This window comes from Choloepus didactylus, assembly GCF_015220235.1.
Source record: "Choloepus didactylus isolate mChoDid1 chromosome 25 unlocalized genomic scaffold, mChoDid1.pri SUPER_25_unloc2, whole genome shotgun sequence".
NCBI classification, from domain to species: Eukaryota; Metazoa; Chordata; class Mammalia; order Pilosa; family Megalonychidae; genus Choloepus; species Choloepus didactylus.
In genome coordinates this window covers 121150-142952 of record NW_023637607.1, presented here as the reverse complement: position 1 = coordinate 142952, position 21803 = coordinate 121150, and the positions used below count along the sequence as shown (strand labels likewise).

General features: G+C 39.0%; 1 protein-coding gene across 1 annotated transcript in view; it reads left to right on the top strand.

Moving 5' to 3' along the window:
* The window catches only part of LOC119525516 (olfactory receptor 7C1-like), a 76057-nt gene extending 56157 nt beyond the window's left edge, over nucleotides 1–19900 (top strand). Inside the window, exon 2 of the mRNA XM_037824304.1 lies at nucleotides 18964–19900. Coding sequence (XP_037680232.1) covers nucleotides 18977–19900 — 924 coding nt within the window. The 5' untranslated portion in view covers nucleotides 18964–18976. The remainder of the gene's footprint in view (nucleotides 1–18963) is intronic.
* Nucleotides 19901–21803: the final 1903 nt, after the last annotated feature.

The following is a 21803-nucleotide window of genomic DNA, read 5'->3' as shown; positions in this document are numbered from 1 at the left end:
ATTCAGTGATAGAAAAAAGTCAAGTCCAACCAAAAACAAATGGATTAATGAAACATGCTGTATCCACACAATGAAATAATACAAAGATAAAAAATAAGAAATAAATTTCTGATACATGCTACCACATGGATCAACTTGGATATTGGTGCTTAATTTATTGTTGCTTCTACATCATGCCTGACAGGCACTACTTTTACATGGAATCAGGAAACCACCAGGGCTCCCAGAATTTCTTTGCACGGCAATTCTGAGAAGCCAGAGAGGCAGTCCATTCTCTTTGGTCTGTTCATTTCCATGTGCCTGGTCATCATCATGGGGAACCTGCACACCATCCTGGCCATCATCTCAGAATTACACCTCCACATGTTGATGGACTTCTTTCTGTCCAAGTTTTCATTTCAACTAATTCATCTCCAGGTTGTCCCTATGATGCTATTGAAAATCCAATATTTCCTATGTTGAATACAAAAGCCAGATACACTTTTTAAAAAATATTTTTTATGTTTGAACAATTTGCCACTCACCATGATGACCTACGATGGCATCCTGGCATCTGTCACCACCTGCTCTACACAGTGACATTGAACCCCCAGCTCTTTTCCCAGTTCCTTCTCATTACTTGGCTCTTCAACATTCCTGAAAATTTGTTGTGTGATGACATCTTTCTGTGCAGACATTGAAATGCCTCACTATTTTGTGAGCATAAAATTATTGGTAACAACTCTATTATACATGTGGTTCTTCCAGCTGTAATGGAGAAGAAATGATGACACAGCCTAGTGCAGTGAAGCACAGTTGCCAGCACTAAAGAACGTTCTTCATTCTGTGTCAAAATTGGCTTCACTATAACAGCCATGGTCTGTGAAGTTCTTTGAAGGAATAGATTAGTTTTCATCATCTCCCACATTATAACTCATCAGCATTCAATTATAGCTGTTGTTCCTGTTTCCAAATTCATTAGCCTTCTCTGCTCTATAGAAAGGAAAATTCGATTGATTTCTAATTTCCACTTCCACTAATGTCCTCCATATTCCCTCTGGTCTATTGCCCTTTCTTCTAAATTTTTGGATATGAGTGGAATTTAACACTCTAGGTATGTATTGATAAGCCTTCAATAATTCCCTACACTTTGGATAATCTGCAGGCCAAGATTGTAGTGCACATCTGTGCTTGTTAGTCTGTATATGGGTGTGCATGGTATGAGTTTGTGTGTGAGTGTATTCAAAAGCCACGTGACACATAATAATATTAATAAGTGAAAGTGTATAATGATAAATTCCAGATTGTTTATTGAAGGATAGGGAAAGTGGGGACAATGAGTCAAAGGAAATAGAACTTTGTGAAAGAAACATCAGAAGTGAAATGCCACACAATAGTTAAATAAATAGCAATGTGTATTCACAATTAGTACCTCTTTAGTGATGTGGATGGTTACAGACTGTTGTGTTGTTAAAGGTAGAAGCAAGATAGGAAGAACAAATAAAGGTTGACCATTTCCAAATATGTTGGTGGGAACAATGGTTTCTGAAGCATTGGAATTCATATCCAAATTGACCAGAAGAAAGGACAGATCACTCTAAGAGATGGAGAAATGGGAGTAATATCTCAGCAGACACACAGTATAGTTCCATGAAGAGGGATATTGGGAAACTTGTTAAGCATACCTTTTAGGGAGAAAAGAAATAATTTAATAGTTAGCCAGTATGATTAGCATTTGGAGATTACAATGGATGTCTTTCCAAATGTGTGAGTTGGAAAAGAAGTTGAAGAAACCAGGAAGAGAGAATGGAATGAGGAAAAAGGAGAGGCCACATTCTACAGAAAGCAGAGTCTAGAGATTGAAAGACAACTGTTGCAGGCTCTGTAAAGAGCATAGGATACTGTAGCTTAGGATGCAGAAAGATGATAAGTTTCAATGACCTTCTTTCCAAGATCTTGCCACCACTCTGGGATTCCAAAGCATTTTTCATGCACCCCTGTTATGCTCTTCTTTCCTTCTTTCAGACATTCATTCTTTTCCTCCTGTTTGTCTACACGTGTTTTTCTAACTTTCTTATTTTCTTCCTTTCTCTCATCCTTCCTTCTTTCCTTACTTCTGGTTTCCTTTGTTCATCCCCTTCCTTTCCTTCTCCCTTCTTTCCCTTCCTCCACCCCTAATACCGTCTTTATTTCATCAAAGCTACTATCCATGGTGAGTGATAACCAGACTATTCCTTAAACTGTCACCTTCCTTGCCCCTCTCCCTTCTCTGTACTCTCCTAGCAGAAACTCTAAACTGCCAATTTCCAATTCTCCACATTCTCTGTGCCTTCATCCATGCCCTTCAAAGTAGCTGGAAAAGAACTCACAACCACACTGACTGGATTAATTGTAAATCCATGATCCCAAACCATGGAAGCTGCTGATGTTGCCCACATAAAGAATCTTTTCAGGTCCACTTGTGTTTTCACTTTCCTAGGTGACTTTTCTATGCTTTCTATGTCCCCAATATTCTAATATGAGCAAAATATTTCACTCCTCCCCATACCTACAACATTTGCTCTGTGACTTTTGGCTCTGTCCACTATGTGTGAATGGGTGTGGCCTTGTGATATGCTTTGCTCAAAAGGAGGAAGAGCAATATGCCATTTCACAACCCAGACTTCATGAAGCATGTGTGCTCCCTCTCACTCTTGGCAACCTGCTTCCCAGGCATGGCAACCCTAGCAAGTCCTCAGTCAGCTGAGCCATGAAAATATGAGTGAGCAATGTCTGGAAGAGCAGAAATGACAAAAAATACATGAAGATCTCAGCCAAGATTATAAAATCCACCCACTGACAAGGACATAAGTGATTGTTGATTAAGTCTCTGCATTGTAGGGTTGTTGGTAACACAGCATTAGGAAGCCAATACACTTCACTTTCCTATTGAGAGTAGCCAGCATTAACATAGAGAGGGAAACTGTGGAATTGTCAAAAGGGACTAGAAACTTTATATCAAATATAAGTGGCTATGATTATACTAAAAGTAATACATAAGTAACAGGTGCTAATAAAGTATGCAAACATTGTGGAGACGGTTATTCATTCTCTACAATGCACACTGGTTCATACCATGACAATGTCTGGGTCCATGTTTTCTTCTTTCTCTAGTGCTATGTGGGTGGAGGTTCCAGCAGGCCATTTCTGAGCCAAGACCCTAGGCGGCCTTGAACATTCTCAATGCTCTCTTTAGCCTCAAGCATTTCAGTGGGAAAAGCTGACACTGCTGCCCATGGATAAGACAGCAGGATCAGAGACCCCACCCAGTTGAATCACCACATGCAAAGAGCTGTCCAATATCCTACAGCAGCAGCTGAACCCTCTGCACCAGTAAGTGGGAAAGTGTGTACCTGCACCCATAGATCGGAAAGAGCAGGCAACTTAGCATATGCTGATATGTTCCAGGTACAGCTCAAATCTGCATATCAACACTGATTATCTACTGTTACCTTATGAGGTAGACATGATTTTATTCTTATCTCTAGATAAGGAAACAGCTCAAAGATTCTAAGTCTCTCCCTTAGTCACAGGGCTGAGCAGTGTGGCCATAATGTAATCACAGTGATCCTCCCCCTTACACCCTTTAAGGGGTCCCAAAGTGTTATACCAAGAAATATTAGCAAGGGAATTGCTTCTTAGGCTATTTTACCTATTAGTTCAAAACCAGAAGACAGCACTTGGTTAGGTCTCCATTCACCCTCCCTGGAGCTCAGGTGTGAAGCACTTGGGAGCACAGGGAGCAGTAATGCTGCGAGGAGGAGGGTCAGCAGGTGTAGGGTCTGACAATTAAATGATTTTGGGCTGGTGAGTTGTGGCAGGGCTTGCATGATGTAACTGCTAGAGGAAAGGAAGTATGTGATTTCTACTTTTAATTTTACAGTGTCCTCTGTGATATACCAGCCCTTATGGCTGATTATACTTTCTAAGTCAGGGGTCAGCCATCTACAGCCCATTGGCCGTCTCCCTCTTCCAGCCCGTTTTGTACAAAATTTTATTCCAACACATTATATGGTCTTCACTGGGACCCAAAAGATATGTGTGCCTCCTAATGCCCCATTGAGAACTAATAATTGAGAACTTATTTGGAAAAAGTTCTTTGCAGATAAAACGTGAAGGATATTTTTATAAAATTATCCCAGCTTATCCAAATGGATCCTAAATCTAACATCAAGCATCCTCCTAAGGGAAACATAGGGTAGATGCAAAGAAGGAAGAGGAGAAGTCTAGGAGAATACAGAAGCAGAAACTGGAGTGATGCAGCCACAAGTCCATGATCTCCAACTATCAGTAGAATCCAGAAAAGGTGAAGAAGGTTTCAGTCCAGCAGACTGCAGATGAAGCATGGCCCTGTGGACACCTGATTTTAGTATTTGTGCCTCCAGAAATGTTAAATAATAAATTACTGTTGTTTTAAGTCACCCATTTGTGATTACTTGTTATAGGAACACAGGGCATTAAAAAAAAGAACCCCCTCAAGCCTGTACTGATGACTACAGCTGCATTCACATAAAACAGAGGGATAAAATGGTTGAAAAAGAGAACATGGATTTTTTAATTTAACTTCATTGAGATATATTCACATACTATACAGTGATCCAAAGTGTACAATTAATTGTTCACAGTACCATTATATAGTTGTGTGTTAAGCACAATCAATTATTGAGCATTTTCATTTCTCCAAAAAATGCAAATAAGAATAAAATTTAGAGCATAAAAGAACATCCAAAACATCCCAATCCCTCCATTATTGATTTTATTTTTGACCCCATTTTCCTATTCATCTGTCCACACACTGGACACAAGATTTTCACATCACATGGTCACATCATGTAAGCTATATAGCAATACCATCATCTTCAAGAAGCAAGGCTAAAAGTAGCAATTCAACAGTTTCAGTTATTTTCTTCTAGCTATTCCAATACACTAAAAATTAATGTATATATCACTAAAGAATAATCTCCAGAATTATCTCTTGACTCCATTTGAAATCTCTCAGCATCTGAAATTTTATTTTGTTTGATTCTCCTTCACACTTTTGGTTAAGAAAGCTTTATCAATCCCAGGATGCTGGATCTTGGCACATCCATGGGAGTCCTGTCCCAGATTGCCAGGGAGATTTACACCCCTAGGAGTCATGTCCCTCTTATGCAGTAACTAGTTACATAAGGGCAAGCCCCAAATCAAGGGCTTGGTCTTCTAAATTGGTAGTCTCCATGGCTTGTTAGAATATCAGCAATTCCACAGGTGGGGAAGTTTAACATTTTCCATTTTACCCCAGTTCATCAAGGGGGCTTTGAAAATGCATTTTATACTCTACCAAAATTACTCTGGGATGCATCAGGGCTTCACACTATGCTGTACGAACCAACCACAGCTCATTCCCTACTCAAAGTTCAATATAATTATGGTATTTGAATAAACTGACCATATAAGTTAAATTATATAGTGTGCTACAGAAAATACAGATTTTGCACTGAATCAACATCTCTTCATTTGGTCTCACATAGATGTTGAAGTTTTAAAACACTGTCAATATTGTCTTCACCTTTCACTCTGATTACCTCAGTCCTAACCAATTTCATTTCATTCATATCTCTAATTGATGTCTGAATTCTTTTTCACCCTCTTTAACATTTGCTGCTTGGGGTAATGCTAACATTTATAACTGCCAAACTCTGGCTCTGAGTCTCAGGTGTCACACTGATACCTGAGGTTCCAGGGACTGATCATATTATAAACCAGAAGTCAGCCTCTCAGAATTTGTAAATAACCTTTACAACTCAGGAATAGATGTATCTGCCATAAGAGCTTACAACCTATGAACCTTTACTGTAAGGGTACTTCTGATAATGTATGCACTTAGCTTAAATTCTCAGCATTTGTTCATTACAGTTACTCCATATTTGTGAGGTTTTATAATATTTGCCTGTACATTTCTGGTTTATTTCACTCTACATACCGTCCTCAAGTTCCATTCACCTACTTGCATATCTCACAACTTCATCCCTTCCTGCAGCTGCTCAATATTCATTTGTATGCATACACCACAGTTTGATATTCTATTCATCAATGTACCCTTAGGCCACATCCATCCATTGTGATCTGTGAATACTGCAACCATAAACACCAGTGTTAAATGTCCATTCATGTCCCTTCTCTCAGTTCTTCCAGTATATATCTGATAAAGTGGTTACAGGATGATGTAGCAATCCCACACTTAGATTCTTGTGGGACCACCACACTGCCCTCTACATAAGCTGCACCATTCAACTTCCCCACAAACAGTGATTAGGTACAACCCTATCCACACATGGCTTCAGCACTTGTATCTGTTTATTGTTTAAATAGTTTTATTAACACACCATACAATTCACCCTAGGTAGCAAATAATCAATTGATCGTAGTATAATCACATAGATAAGCATTCCCCACCACAATTTATATGAGGATGTTTCCATTTCTTCTGCAAAGAAAGAGGAAGGGGAGATAAAGGAAAGAAAACAAGAAAAAGATAAAAAATGATGAATAAAAATGAGAAAAGAAAAAAATAAAATAAAAAGAACAGATAACAAGACCACCACCAGGATTCCCATACCTCTCCCTTTTATCCAGCTCTTACAGACATTTAGCTGTGATATATTGCCTTTGTTACAATTAATAGAAGCATATTACAATGTTACTGTTAACTATAGACTCTAATTTGCATTGATTGTATTCATCTCCTGAAACCACTCCATTTTCAACACCTTGCAAAGTTGATGCGCAATTTTTTCCTTATGTTAAAACATTTTTGTATCTGTACATTTAATCACCATGATTGACCTCTCTATGTTTTACTGAGTTATAATTCCCAGTCTTTATGTTCTATCTTTCCTCCTTCTGTCATACATGAACTTAATGTTCCTTTCATCCATAATCACAGTCATCAGTAACGTGTTTTTAAAGCCTAAAATATTTACTATCTACCACATTTGCTCTGAATATTCGACCTGGTTTATAGACAGAAAAATCTTCCCAGTGACTTTGAATTGTGTATGTGTTTATCCCACATGCAAAAACTGAGGAACTGGACCTGGGGGACATGAGCTGTGAGAGTTCTTTCTCTAAACAGAATTGAGACTGTTTTAACTCCTACTCAAATGGAATAATGATCCATTTTCTCTAGTGCCCATTTGCAGAGTGTACACTAGATGTCAGGATGAAGTTTCAAGGGGGATCCTTTGTGAGTTCAGAGTGGTCAGAAGACATTGCCACATCTCTGAGTCAGGCTTGGGGACTCAGTTTCACATACAACAGCTTAGAGACCCATGAGTGGCCCTTATGTGATCCCTACAGGAGATGGTATATCACCTAAGGGAGGACTTTTTCAGGAGTACTGGCTCCACTAATTAGGGAATGTGTATGCATCTGGTGCCAGAAACTGAAACCATGGGGAGAGAGCAGGCATAAATATTTCCTTTTACTTATTGCCCCTGGGTCTCCAGGTAACACAATTACTGAGTGAATAGAGTAAAAAATAAAACAATAAATTTAATGAGGCACTCTGAGAATTCAGCCTCTGGATTTCCAGAGAAGGTAAATTCTCTCATCCACAGGGCAACAGGCAAGGCTAAGAGCACCCTCACTGGGGCTCAGTAAAATGTCCTTCCACTGCAGAAAGCTAGCACCTCACACCATCACTCTGCCTTTCCTACACACAGTTTCCAGATAAGGGAATTCCAGCAGAGCCAAAACCATCTAGTGATGCTGCTGGGGGCATCCAGATTTTCTGGTAAGTCCTGTGTTCATGGAGGTTTTGGAGAAGGAAAGCTTTTATTCACATTTTCCTAGGAATAGAGGTGAAGAGTGAGTTTATAAGGAAGAGGAGAACAAGTATACTGGGAAATCAATCACTGGCAAAGTAACTGACTTCAAGTTTCCTAGTATCCATAGTATTAAAACAGGCCATTTTCCTAATAGACGTATGACCTTTCCATACATCAATTCAAAAAACAGACATCTCCCTTATAATCTTGAAAAGGGCACACTATGTGATGTCATGAGCAATGTCATCAGTTCATTTATTTCAAGAAAACCCACCACAAATTTCAATTTCTTGAACTGTTTCTAACTGAGCTGAAGACCTCACCCACAAGAACCTCCTCTAGGAGGCAGGGGGCAGGGACACTATATCATTGCCCTGACATCCCAGTATTCTGCATAAATCAGCAGGAAACAATGACCCAACAGGTAAAAGTGCAACTCCCAGCTCAGTGACAAGAGCCTTCTGAATCCCTGGTAGTGAAGACATGAAAACTGAACCAATAAAATTTGAAAACAGTTTCTTCTATCATTTACATGATTTTTGTGGATTCAGTTAATAAGTCACCATATGACCCTTATTTGATTTGCATTTGGATTTGTTTAAAGGGTTTGCCTATGCATAATTCAATGGAAGGCATGACTTTTAAGCAGCAGTCATATATGAGTTGCATAAATAAACTTTCCCTTCCCTAAAGTTGTAACCTGAACACAGAATTACCAGATTATGAAGGTGCTTGTATATGGAGTTGGAGATACCCCCATGATGTCTGTGGTGAAGCAATGATTTCCCTTGTTTTTTGTCCACCTTCAAGAGATCTAAGTGACCATGGTGGGATGCTCCTGGTTGTTCTAGGTGAGGCTGGGTTTGTTCACATGGCATCACCACATCTCTAGGTGAAGGTACTGGGGCCCAATGACACTTGAACCAATGGCTGCCTAATTCTCTCTGGGTTTGGAAAATCTACAGTTCAGGGTCTCTATCAATATTTGCCTAAAGAATTCTTCACAGTGAATATCACAATATATGAAAGGAAAGCTCTTGCAAGAAGATGTCCTGAAGTTTGGGATTCAATCACTGGGCACAAATTGTACCATGTGATATAGTGAGTAAACAAATACCTGTGTTTTTTGTACCACTAGCTCCCTGTAAGGTAAAGGGCTCAAAGACTATAGGAGCACTATGGGACATGAGAATTCAACTGCTGAAACCCAAGACTGCAAATATCACCCTATGACCTTTATCTACAGCCTTCCCTTCCCAGACTGATAATAAACTCACTTGTGCCCCTGAGGTGTGTCACATGAGGGTAGCTAAACATGTCTGCACTCTCCCATTCCCATTTTGAAAAGAGAGGGGGAGAGGGAGAGGAGGATGTGAGGAGCAGTAACTCCCCAAAGACAGAGAAAGACAAAGAGAAGGGAGAGGCACATGTCCTAAGAATCCTACGCCCTTTAAATCTCTAGTTCTGGGTGGTCATTTTGCCATCACTGCATTCCATTGCCTTTCTTTTTTTTTTTTTTTAATCATCATTTTATTGAGATATATTCGTATACCACGCAGTCATACAAAACAAATTGTACTTTCGATTGTTTACAGTACCATTACATAGTTGTACATTCATCACCTAAATCAATCCCTGACACCTTCATTAGCACACACACAAAAATAACAAGAATAATAATTAGAGTGAAAAAGAGCAATTGAAGTAAAAAAGAACACTGGGTACCTTTGTCTGTTTGTTTCCTTCCCCTACTTTTCTACACATCCATCCATAAACTAGACAAAGTGGAGTGTGGTCCTTATGGCTTTCCCAATCCCATTGTCACCCCTCATAAGCTACATTTTTATACAACTGTCTTCGAGATTCATGGCTTCTGGGTTGTAGTTTAATAGTTTCAGGTATCCACCACCAGCTACCCCAATTCTTTAGAACCTAAAAAAGGTTGTCTAAAGTGTGCGTAAGAGTGCCCTCCAGAGTGATCTCTCGGCTCGTTTTGGAATCTCTCTGCCACTGAAGCTTATTTCATTTCCTTTCACATCCCCCTTTTGGTCAAGAAGATGTTCTCCATCCCACGATGCCGGGTCTACATTCCTCCCCGGGAGTCATATTCCACGTTGCCAGGGAGATTCACTTCCCTGGGTGTCTGATCCCACGTAGGGGGGAGGGCAGTGATTTCACCTTTCAAGTTGGCTTAGCCAGAGAGAGAGGGCCACATCTGAGCAACAAAGAGGCATTCAGGAGGAGACTCTTAGGCACAAATACAGGGAGGCCTAGCCTCTCCTTTGCAGCAACCGTCTTCCCAAGGGTAAAACTTATGGTAGAGGGCTCAACCCATCAAACCACCAGTCCCCTATGTCTGTGGTCATGTTAGCAACCATGGAGGTGGGGTAGGCGAATACCCCTGCATTCTCCACAGGCTCCTCAAGGGGGCACTACGTCTTTTTTTTTTTTTCCTTGTTTGTCTTTTTTCTTTTATTTTTTTTTTTAACTTTCCCTTCTTTTTTAAATCAACTGTATGAAAAAAAAGTTAAAAAGAAAACAAACATACAATAAAAGAACATTTCAAAGAGACCATAACAAGGGAGTAAGAAAAAGACAACTAACCTAAGATAACTGCTTAACTTCCAACATGTTCCTACTTTACCCCAAGAAAGTTACATAATATAGCAACATTTCAGTGAACTTGTTCGTACTACATCCATCAGAAATTAACAGACCATAGTCATTTCTGGGCATCCCCAGAACGTTAAATAGCTTATCTGTTCTTCTTGGATTATTGTTCCCCCTTCCTTAATTGCTCTCTACTGCTAGTTCCCTTACATTCTACATAATAAACCATTTGTTTTACATTTTTCAAAGTTCACATTAGTGGTAGCATATAATATTTCTCTTTTTGTGCCTGGCTTATTTCGCTCAGCATTATGTCTTCAAGGTTCATCCATGTTGTCATATGTTTCACCAGATCGTTCCTTCTTACTGCCGCGTAGTATTCCATCGTGTGTATATACCACATTTTATTTATCCACTCATCTGTTGAAGGACGTTTGGGTTGTTTCCATCTCTTGGCAATTGTGAATAATGCTGCTATGAACATTGGCGTGCAGATATCTGTTCGTGTCACTGCTTTCCGATCTTCCGGGTACATACCGAGAAGTGCAATTGATGGATCGAATGGTACCTCTATATCTAGTTTTCTAAGGAACTGCCAGACTGACTTCCAGAGCGGCTGAACCATTATACAGTCCCACCAACAATGAATAAGAGTTCCAATTTCTCCACATCCCCTCCAGCATTTGTAGTTTCCTGTTTGTTTAATGGCAGCCAATCTAACCGGTGTTAGATGGTATCTCATTGTGGTCTTAATTTGCATCTCTCTAATAGCTAGTGAAGCTGAACATTTTTTCATGTGTTTCTTGGCCATTTGTATTTCCTCTTCAGAGAACTGTCTTTTCATATTTTTTGCCCATTTTATAATTGGGCTGTCTGTACTATTGTCATTGAGTTGTAGGATTTCTTTGTATATGCAAGATATCAGTCTTTTGTCAGATACATGGTTTCCAAAAATTTTTTCCCATTGAGTTGGCTGCCTCTTTACCTTTTTGAGAAATTCCTTTGAGGTGCAGAAACTTCTAAACTTGAGGAGTTCCCATTTATCTATTTTCTCTTTTGTTGCTTGTGCTTTGGGTGTAAAGTCTAGGAAGTGGCCTCCTAATACAAGGTCTTGAAGATGTTTTCCTACATTATCTTCTAGGAGTTTTATGGTACTTTCTTTTATATTGAGATCTTTGGTCCATTTTGAGTTAATTTTTGTGTAGGGGGTGAGGTAGAGGTCCTCTTTCATTCTTTTGGATATGGATATCCAACTCTCCCAGCCCCATTTGTTGAAAAGACCATTATGGCTCAGTTCGGTGACTTTGGGGGCCTTATCAAAGATCAGTCGGCCATAGATCTGAGGGTCTATCTCTGAATTCTCAATTCGATTCCATTGATCTATATGTCTATCTTTGTGCCAGTACCATGCTGTTTTGGCAACTGTGGCTTTATAATAAGCTTCAAAGTCAGAGAGTGTAAGTCCTCCCACTTCGTTTTTCTTTTTTAGAGTGTCTTTAGCAATTCGAGGCATCTTCCCTTTCCAAATAAATTTGATAACTAGCTTTTCCAAGTCTGCAAAGTAGGTTGTTGGAATTTTGATTGGGATTGCATTGAATCTGTAGATGAGTTTGGGTAGAATTGACATCTTAGTGACATTTAGCCTTCCTATCCATGAACATGGAATATTTTTCCATCTTTTAAGGTCTCCTTCTATTTCTTTTAGTAGAGTTATGTAGTTTTCTTTGTATAGGTCTTTTACATCTTTGGTTAAGTTTATTCCTAGGTACTTGATTTTTTTAGTTCCTATTGAAAATGGTATCTTTTCCTTGAGTGTCTCTTCAGTTTGTTCATTTTTAGCATATAGAAAAATTACTGACTTATGTGCATTAATCTTGTATCCCGCTACTTTGCTAAATTTGTTTATTAGCTCTAGTAGCTGTATCGTCGATTTCTCAGGGTTTTCTAGATATAAGATCATATCGTCTGCAAACAATGACAGTTTTACTTCTTCTTTTCCAATTTGGATGCCTTTTATTTCTTTGTCTTGCCGGATTGCCCTGGCTAGCACTTCCAGCACAATGTTGAATAACAGTGGTGACAGCAGGCATCCTTGTCTTGTTCCTGATCTTAGAGGGAAGGCTTTCAGTCTCTCACCATTGAGTACTATGCTGGCTGTGGGTTTTTCATATATGCTCTTTATCATGTTGAGGAAGTTTCCTTCAATTCCTACCTTTTGAAGTGTTTTTATCAAAAAGGGATGCTGGATTTTGTCAAATGCTTTTTCAGCATCTATTGAGATGATCAATTGATTTTTCCCTTTCAAGTTTTTAATGTGTTGTAATACATTGATTGTTTTTCTTATGTTGAACCATCCTTGCATGCCTGGAATGAACCCCACTTGGTCATGGTGTATGATTTTTTTAATGTGTCTTTGGATTCGATTTGCAAGTATTTTGTTGAGGATTTTTGCATCTATATTCATTAGGGAGATTGGCCGGTAGTTTTCCTTTTTTGTAGCATCTTTGCCTGGTTTTGGTATTAGATTGATGTTAGCTTCATAAAATGAGTTAGGTAGTGTTCCATTTTTTTCAATGTTTTGAAAGAGTTTGAGTAAGATTGGTGTCAGTTCTTTCTGGAAAGTTTGGTAGAATTCCCCTGTGAAGCCGTCTGGCCCTGGGCATTTATTTGTGGGAAGATTTTTGATGACTGATTGGATCTCTTTGCTTGTGATGGGTTGGTTGAGGTCTTCTATTTCTTCTCTGGTCAGTCTAGGTTGTTCATATGTTTCCAGGAAATTGTCCATTTCTTCTACATTATCCAGTTTGTTGCCATACAGTTGTTCATAATATCCTCTTATAATTTTTTTAATTTCTTCAGGATCTGCAGTTATGTCACCTTTTTCATTCATTATTTTGTTTATATGGGTCTTCTCTCTTTTTGATTTTGTCAGTCTAGCTAGGTGCTTGTCAATCTTGTTGATCTTCTCAAAGAACCAACTTTTGGTGATATTTATCCTCTCTATTGTTTTTTTGTTCTCTATGTCATTTATTTCTGCTTTAATCCTTGTTATTTCTTTTCTTCTACTTGGTTTAGGATTGGTTTGCTGTTCATTTTCTAGCTTCTTCAGTTGATCCATTAGTTCTTTGATTTTGGCTCTTTCTTCCTTTTTAATATATGCTGTTTAGTGCTATAAATTTCCCCCTTAGCACTGCTTTTGCTGCATCCCATAGGTTTTGGTATGTTGTGTTCTCATTTTCATTCGTCTCTATATATTTAGCAATTTCTCTTGCTATTTCTTCTTTAACCCACTGATTGTTTAGGAGTGTGTTGTTTAACCTCCAGGTATTTGTGAATTTTCTAAGTCTCTGATGGTTATTGACTTCTAATTGTATTCCATTGTGGTCAGAGAATGTGCTTTGAATAATTTCAATCTTTTTAAATTTATTGAGGCTTGTTTTATGTCCCAGCATATGATCTATTCTGGAGAAAGTTCCGTGAGCACTAGAAAAGTATGTGTATCCTGGTGATTTGGGATGTAATGTCCTGTAGATGTCTGTTAAATCTAATTCATTTATCAGATTGTTTAGGTTTTCAATTTCCTTATTGGTCTTCTGTCTGGTTGATCTATCTATAAGAGAGAGTGATGTGTTGAAGTCTCCCACAATTATTGTGGAAACATCAATTGCTTCCTTTAGTTTTGCCAATGTTTCTCTCATGTATTTTGTGGCACCTTGATTGGGTGCATAGACATTTACGATTGTTATTTCTTCTTGCTGAATTGCCCCTTTTATTAGTATGTAGTGGCCTTCTTTGTCTCTCAAAACATCCCTGCATTTGAAGTCTATTTTATCTGAGATTAATATTGCTACACCTGCTTTCTTTTGGCTGTAGCTTGCATGAAATATTTTTTTCCATCCTTTCACTTTCAGTTTCTTTGTGTCCCTGTGTCTGAGTCTCTTGTATGCAACATATTGATGGTTCATTTTTTTTGATCCATTCTGCGAATCTATATCTTTTAATTGGGGAGTTTAATCCATTTACATTCAACGTTAAAACCGTGAAGGCATTTCTTGAATCGGCCATCTTATCCTTTGGTTTATGTTTGCCATATTTTTCCCTCTCTCTATTAATATCCTTTATTGTACCCATACCGAATCTCTTTAGTACTGAACCTTTCTCCAAGTCTCTCTGTCCTGTCTTTGTTTCTCTGTCTGTAGGGCTCCCTTTAGTATCTCCAGTAGGGCAGGTCTCTTGTTAGCAAATTCTCTCAGCATTTCTTTGTCTGTGAAAAATTTAAGCTCTCCCTCAAATTTGAAGGAGAGCTTTGCTGGATAAAGTATTCTTGGCTGGAAATTCCTCTCACTCAGAATTTTAAATATATCGTGCCACTGCCTTCTTGCCTCCATGGTGGCTGCTGAGTAGTCACTACTTAGTCTTATGCTGTTTCCTTTGTATGTGGTGAATTGCTTTTCTCTTGCTGCTTTCAGAACTTGCTCCTTCTCTTCTATGTTTGACAGTGTGATCAGTATATGTCTCGGAGTGGGTTTTTTTGGATTTATTCTATTTGGAGTTCGCTGAGCATTTATGATTTGTGTATTTATGTTGTTTAGAAGATTTGGGAAGTTTTCCCCAATAATTTCTTTGAATACTCTTCCTAGACCTTTACCCTTTTCTTCCCCTTCTGGGACACCAATGAGTCTTATATTCGGACGTTTCATATTATCTATCATATCCCTGAGGTCCATTTCGAGTTTTTCAATTTTTTTCCCCATTCTTTCTTTTATGCTTTCATTTTCCATTCTGTCATCTTCCAGGTCACTGATTCGTTGTTCAACTTCCTCTAGTCTTGTAGTATGAGTGTCCAGAATCTTTTTAATTTGGTCAACAGTTTCTTTAATTTCCATAAGATCATCCATTTTTTTATTTAGTCTTGCAATGTCTTCTTTATGCTCTTCTAGGGTCTTCTTGATTTCCTTCATATCCCGTACTATGGTCTCATTGTTCATCTTTAGTTCTTTGAGTAGCTGCTCTAGGTGCTGTGTCTCTTCTGGTCTTTTGATTTGGGTGCTTGGGCTTGGGTTATCCATATCGTCTGGTTTTTTCATATGCTTTATAATTTTCTGTTGTTTTTGGCCTCGTGGCATTTGCTGAACTTGATAGGGTTCTTTTAGGGTTTGTAGACCTATTGAAGTCCTTATCTCTAATTTGTCAGATCTACAGCTTCGTGGAGTACACTTTCTCTAACTAACCAGCAGGTGGCATCCACGAGCCACCTGTTCTCCACAAGCCAGTTCTCCCCTGCTTAGCCTTTTTGGTGAGTGGGGGAGTGAGTCTTGTGGGGCCCAATTGGTGTACCAAGCTTGCGTGTGTAGTTGGTGTTGCCCGCCCTGTATGTGGGGCTTGTTTCTGGGCAGTCGGGGAGGGGGGGTGGCCCTAACAATCAAATCTCCCTGATGATCCTAGAGTTTTAAAGCTGCTGCAATAGTCTAATCCTTCAGTTCAGTCCTGCCACAGTTTGTCTCTGCCACTGACCCACAAGTCTTTGGTATTGGCGTATGGCTCCTGAGACTTGCAAGTGGGCCCCTCTTCCAGGCTGTGCACCCCGGTTCCTCTGTTGAGGGATGACTGTGCTATGTCACAGGTGAGTGCCGTCCCCACAGGGCAGTTCTGGGCTGCTGGGCTGTGTAGGGAGGCTCCCAGTCTGCTCAAATGATGGCTGAATGGGGCTTTGTTAATTCACACTGCTCCACCTTCCCAGCTCTGGGACATTCAGCTGAGGTTGCAGGGAAGGCTAATGTCCACGCCCAGTTTTGTGGTGTGTGCCTGTTATTTGAAGCCCTTCCGTCACACTGGGTTGTCTGGGGCAGCTCTGGGCTATGGGGCTGGCGATGGGCAGGAGTGTTTCCTGTCCACCAGGATGGTGGCTGTGAGCGGACACCCCCCTTTTCTTGGGAAGTTGTGTTGTTTAGTGAATTTTCTCAGCCACTGGATTATTGCCTTTTTTCTCAGAGCTCTCTTAGTTCTTCTCTTGTCTTGACGTGCCCAAATTGCAATTCTTTGAAGCTTTCTGTATTGGGCTTCTTAGAGTAATTGTTTTATTAAAAGAAAAAAGGATTTTAAAAAAAAAACAAAAAAAACAAAAAAAACAAAAAAAAAAACGGCCCTCCTCAGAGATCTAATGGGTTATTGAAATGCTAATAGACAAAGCAACCAGGGCCATTAAGGAAAGGTCCACAGGGCAGAGAGATCAGCTTTGCTTCGGGATTTGCATATGTGCCTCAAGGCCTGAGCTCCGCCCTTCCCCTTTCTGTGTTCACCAGAACTCCAAAAATCCTCTGCTTTTATTTTGGAGTTTTTCGTGTTGTTTTTTTTCTATGCCTGTCTCCTCTCTGCTGGGCTGGCTGCTCGCAGATTCTCTGGTGTCTGGTCTCAGTCTATCTATGGTTGGAGTTTGAATCAGTAGAATGAGTTTCCGATAAGAGCAGCCACTGCAGTTCTCCCTTCTCCTTCCCGGAGCTGACAGCCCCTCCTCCCCCGGGACTGAGCCTGGCAGGGAGGGGCGCGGGTCCCCTGGCCGCAAAAACTTACAGATTTCGCTGATCTCAGCAGTTCCACGTTTTCATGAGTGTTGTATGAAGTATGCCCAAAGACAGATTGCTCTGTGGTGTCCAGTCCACGCAGTTCCTGGCTTTTTACCTACTTTCCTGGAGGAGTAACTAAAACTTACAGCTCACCAGTCTGCCATCTTGCCCCGCCTCCCCCATTGCCTTTCAACTCTGGGCTTGTTCTTTCACAAATTCAAGGTCACAATATTTACTTCCTCTTCAGTTTCTCTTTACTTTGCCTCAAACATCCATTCTCTTCTCTTTGCCATGTCTCAATCTCCCTTCCAAACAAGTGAGAACTCACACATTCAATCATTTATTTATATCACCATTTATTCATTCAACATTTATTCACTGCACACAATCGTTCATCTGTAAAATGAGTATAATAAAATCACTGCATACATCATAGGGTTGTAAGATGAGGCCATTATAGAATGCATGAAAAGATTCACTGTTCGATGGGCAAGGAAAATGGCCTTCTTTCCAATGAGTATAGACTAAAAATGTTACTGGTATTTGAATATTCTCCTTGTTAGTATTCTGACTAGAATCCTTTTTTCTATTCTTAGTCCTAACTGATCAGTGCTGTAGATATTAAAGCTAATTATTTTGTTATGATCTGCTGATATTCACATGCCAACATCATGCATTAGTTTTTTAACTTAAGAGTTTATATCTGTCAGGGTTTTCAATTGTCAGTTATCATTTGTAAGCTCATTTGCCATTCCTACATTGACCAATCTATTTTTATTTTCTTATGAATAGTATAAACCCTCTGACTACTGTTAGTGGAGAGTGGCTCTAGAAAGTATTGTTATTTCCTCTGTGAGTTTAAAAGAAATTTCTTTGGTCTGCCCCAGGGGATCCCAGCAGGGTGCTCTGCAAAGGCAACTACTGTTGATTAGTCATTTACTTTACTGATTATGGAAAATTCCACTTTATTTTAGATCAAATATGATTAATTATGTTTTACCAAAAATAACTTAGGTACATCAAGGTTTTCCAACATGTTCACATAGAAGACAGATGATTATATCTATTACAAATAATAATGAAAATATCCTCCCTGTGTATAATCATAGCCCTTCTATAAATCTTCACTCTTGCTTCATCATTTCCCATTGTTTTTTAGATTCCACAAGCCAGAAGTTTGTTTTTCTAAGATAATTGGCATTTATAAACTCTGTAGTTTTCTTTTGATGATTTCATTAGTTATTCTTGCATTTATGTTATTTGTTAGCACCTGCTTTGGAAGCTAATAATGGTATATTTAGTTGTACTTTTTATAATTATATTGTAAACATTTTTAAAACTATGTGTCATGTGAGCATATGAATGTTTAAAAACACTGAATCTTGATCATAAACAAACACTGAATCTTGATCACAAACAACGATTTACCTAATGCATAGTGTCTATATTAATTTTTATTTGATATTTTAAGCTCTATGGAAAGATTAAAAACAAGATTAAATATACTGCATATTTGAAGGAACACATTGAAAACTGTAAAAATAATAATCTTTTCCAAATGAATGGAAAGGATCATTCTTAATGAAATTAAAAATGTAATAGCAATTTACTTAAAATTTGGCATATTTTTCCCAATTCCCAAAAAGCTAAAATGGATGGAGGATAGCATTAGGAAACAGAATAATAATGCCATGCAGCTTTCTCTATTATATTTTTAAACACCTTGTAAGATGCAATAAAATATCTTTATAAAAGTGTAATGTCTGACAGGATTTCTAATAAAACAGAATTTTAGAAAGTTGACATAGGCAAAATATTGTAACATGTTATCATCTTGCCCAACTGAAGATAATTACACAAAATAAGTATTTTATTCATTTCTTAATTTCCAATGAAAGCCAAACACATTTTGGTATTGTCTGTTTGTTGATTATTTATTCTTGCTTTTGTCTGTAACCTGACAGGTGTATTATCCACATGGAATCAGAAAATCAAACAAGTGTTTCAGAATTCCTCCTCCTGGGATTTTCAGAGAAGACATTCATTCAATTCATTCTCTTTGGGCTGTTCCTGTACATGTACCTGGTCATTTTCTCCGGGAACCTGTTCATCATACTGGCAATCATCTCAGACTCCCACCTCCACACACCCATGTACTTCTTCCTCTCCAACTTGTCCTTTGCTGACTTCGGGTTTGCCTCCACCACTGTCCCAAAAATGCTGGTAAACATCCAGACACAGAATAAAGTTATCACCTATGCAGGCTGCCTCACTCAGATTTACTTCTTTGTTGTTTTTGGATGCCTGGACAGTTTACTCCTGACTGAAATGGCCTATGACCGATTTGTGGCCATCTGTCATCCCCTGAACTATACCAACATCATGAACCCCTGGCTCTGTGCACTGCTGATTCTGGGGTCCTGGTTCCTCAGTTTCATTGTCTCCATGATCCAAACTTTGACCCTGTTGAGGCTCACTTTCTGCCCACACACAGAAATCCCATACTTTTATTGTGATCCTTCTGAAGTCCAGAAGGTTGCCTGTTCTGACACCCTCTTCAATTACATAGTGATGTACACTGAAACTTGCATTCTGGCTTTGATTCCTTTAACTGGAATATTATGGTCTTATTCTAAGATTGTCTCCTCCATTCTGAAAATTTCTTCAGCTGAAGGGAAGTATAAAGCATTTTCCACATGTGGGTCTCACCTGTCAGTTGTCTCCTTGTTCTATGGCACTGGCCTTGGGGTCTACCTGAGCTCTGCTGGTTCACCATCCTCCAGAACATGTCTAGTGACCTCAGTGATGTACACTGTAGTCACTCCCATGCTGAACCCCTTCATCTACAGCCTGAGGAACAGGGAAATGAAGAGGGCCCTGAGGAGGCTGCTCTGCAAATGATGTAGTTTTTGGAGGATTGCCATGGGTAGCAAGGCTGCAACAATTGACAGACTTTCTCATAGGTCTTGGATGTATCCAAAGTTCACTTTATTCTCATATATTTTTGGAATCTGTATTATTTATGGTGGCACAATTCTGACCATTTGAAGACATCATTTCAACAGGACTCAATTCAAGTGCAAACTATAACCAACAGGTCCAATCAAACCCTTCACTTTATTTGTAAATAATATTTTATTGAAACATCAACACCTGTTCATTTGGCTTCCCATTACAAAGACAAAGTTGCATAAATACCAGAGACAATATAGCCTGCAAAACATAAAACATTTATATTCTGGCCTTTTGCAGAAAAAGCTTATGAGTCCTCAAACTACTGTCCTCTCTTTTCTTGTGTTTTAAATTTATATTTTTAAGCACAGAAGGGCACCCAAAATTTCCCTAGTGATAACATGAAATTCTCCTCTTAACTACATTCCAATGATTAATACTGTTGACTGGAAGGTTTTTTTCTGGGTATGAGATAGTAAATCAAAGAACAAATTATCCCCAAAGAAATAAATAGTAATTTCTCTGGCAATTTTTTCCATGCCTTTTTAAAAATCTTCATATGTGTTCTACTTAACAAAATCTCTGTAGTGAAAGAAAGTTCAGCAACTTCTGGAGAATGAATGAATCTTAGCTCATCTCTACAAATGCTGAGTAAGTTAACTAAATGAATAAATTCTGGAGCTACAAAATCTCTCAGCTATTTTGTCAATAAGCTTCATGTGGATTACAAGTAATTCCCTGATGCAAAGACTTTGTTGTGAGATAATGACTTCACAGTCAGGTACCATGTTCTGCTCACCTCCTATTGTCCTTCTTGGTGAAGGTGGGATCCCCTCCCTAAAAATAGTATGATGATAAACTGACAAAACCTGAGACTGGAGAGATGAGATGGAGAGCATTTTTTTTAGTAACACATCAATAGACATAGAGAGAAGGACACCACCCATCATGTAGCACTGCGTGGGAGATGCCCTTGGAGTAAGCCAGCAGCAGTGCTTGAGGAAGGCTTTGTAGGGTCAGGAGGGTGGGGTGCCCCCCACTTACTGAGATATAATGATTTTTTCAAAAAATCCATGAGATGGCAATTAAGCAAGACACAATGTGATGAGGATTGGATGAAGTGCAGTTTATTCAGCTTATAGTGGCCCCAGCTAGGAGAAGGGACTTTCCTGTGGAGTCAGAGATATATAAGACAAGAGCATGTGAGCTCATGGCTGGGTGTTTGGGTCTAGTGGTTTACCAATAGGTCAAGGCAGCACTTGAGGTTTTATGCATTGCAATAAATAAAAACAAATAAAAGCAAATGGAGTGTTATCAGCAATAGGGGGACATGTGATGAGAGTAAAAGTGATGGACTATCCATCCTACTGTAGGAAAGCTCATTCTTTACTCTCAGTCAATAGCACCTTCTCTGCAACATCCATGATCTATGTAGTTATTTGGAAGAAATAGGTTAGTTTTTAATCTCCTTCCATGGAAACACCTGTCAACTTTAATGACACCTCTTGTTTCTGTCTCCATCTCCATGAGTCTTCAGTACACTTTTAAATATAAGAAGAGTTCCTTCATCCATAATTTCTTGTTCTTCTGATGTCTGACATATTAACTTTGGTCTGCAGTTGTTACTTCTAAATATGGTATACTATTGTGGACCTAAAACTACAGGTGTGTACTGACAAGCACTGAAGGTGATTCTCACACTGTAGCTAATCTTCAAGCCCATGATCTCAGTGTGTGTGTGTGTGTGTGTGTGTATGTTTCTGAATGCAGGGATATGTGTGTGTTTGTGTGTGGGGGGATTAGAAGCCATATGGAACATATTAAGCAGTGGTTACTGAAGGCATACAAGAAG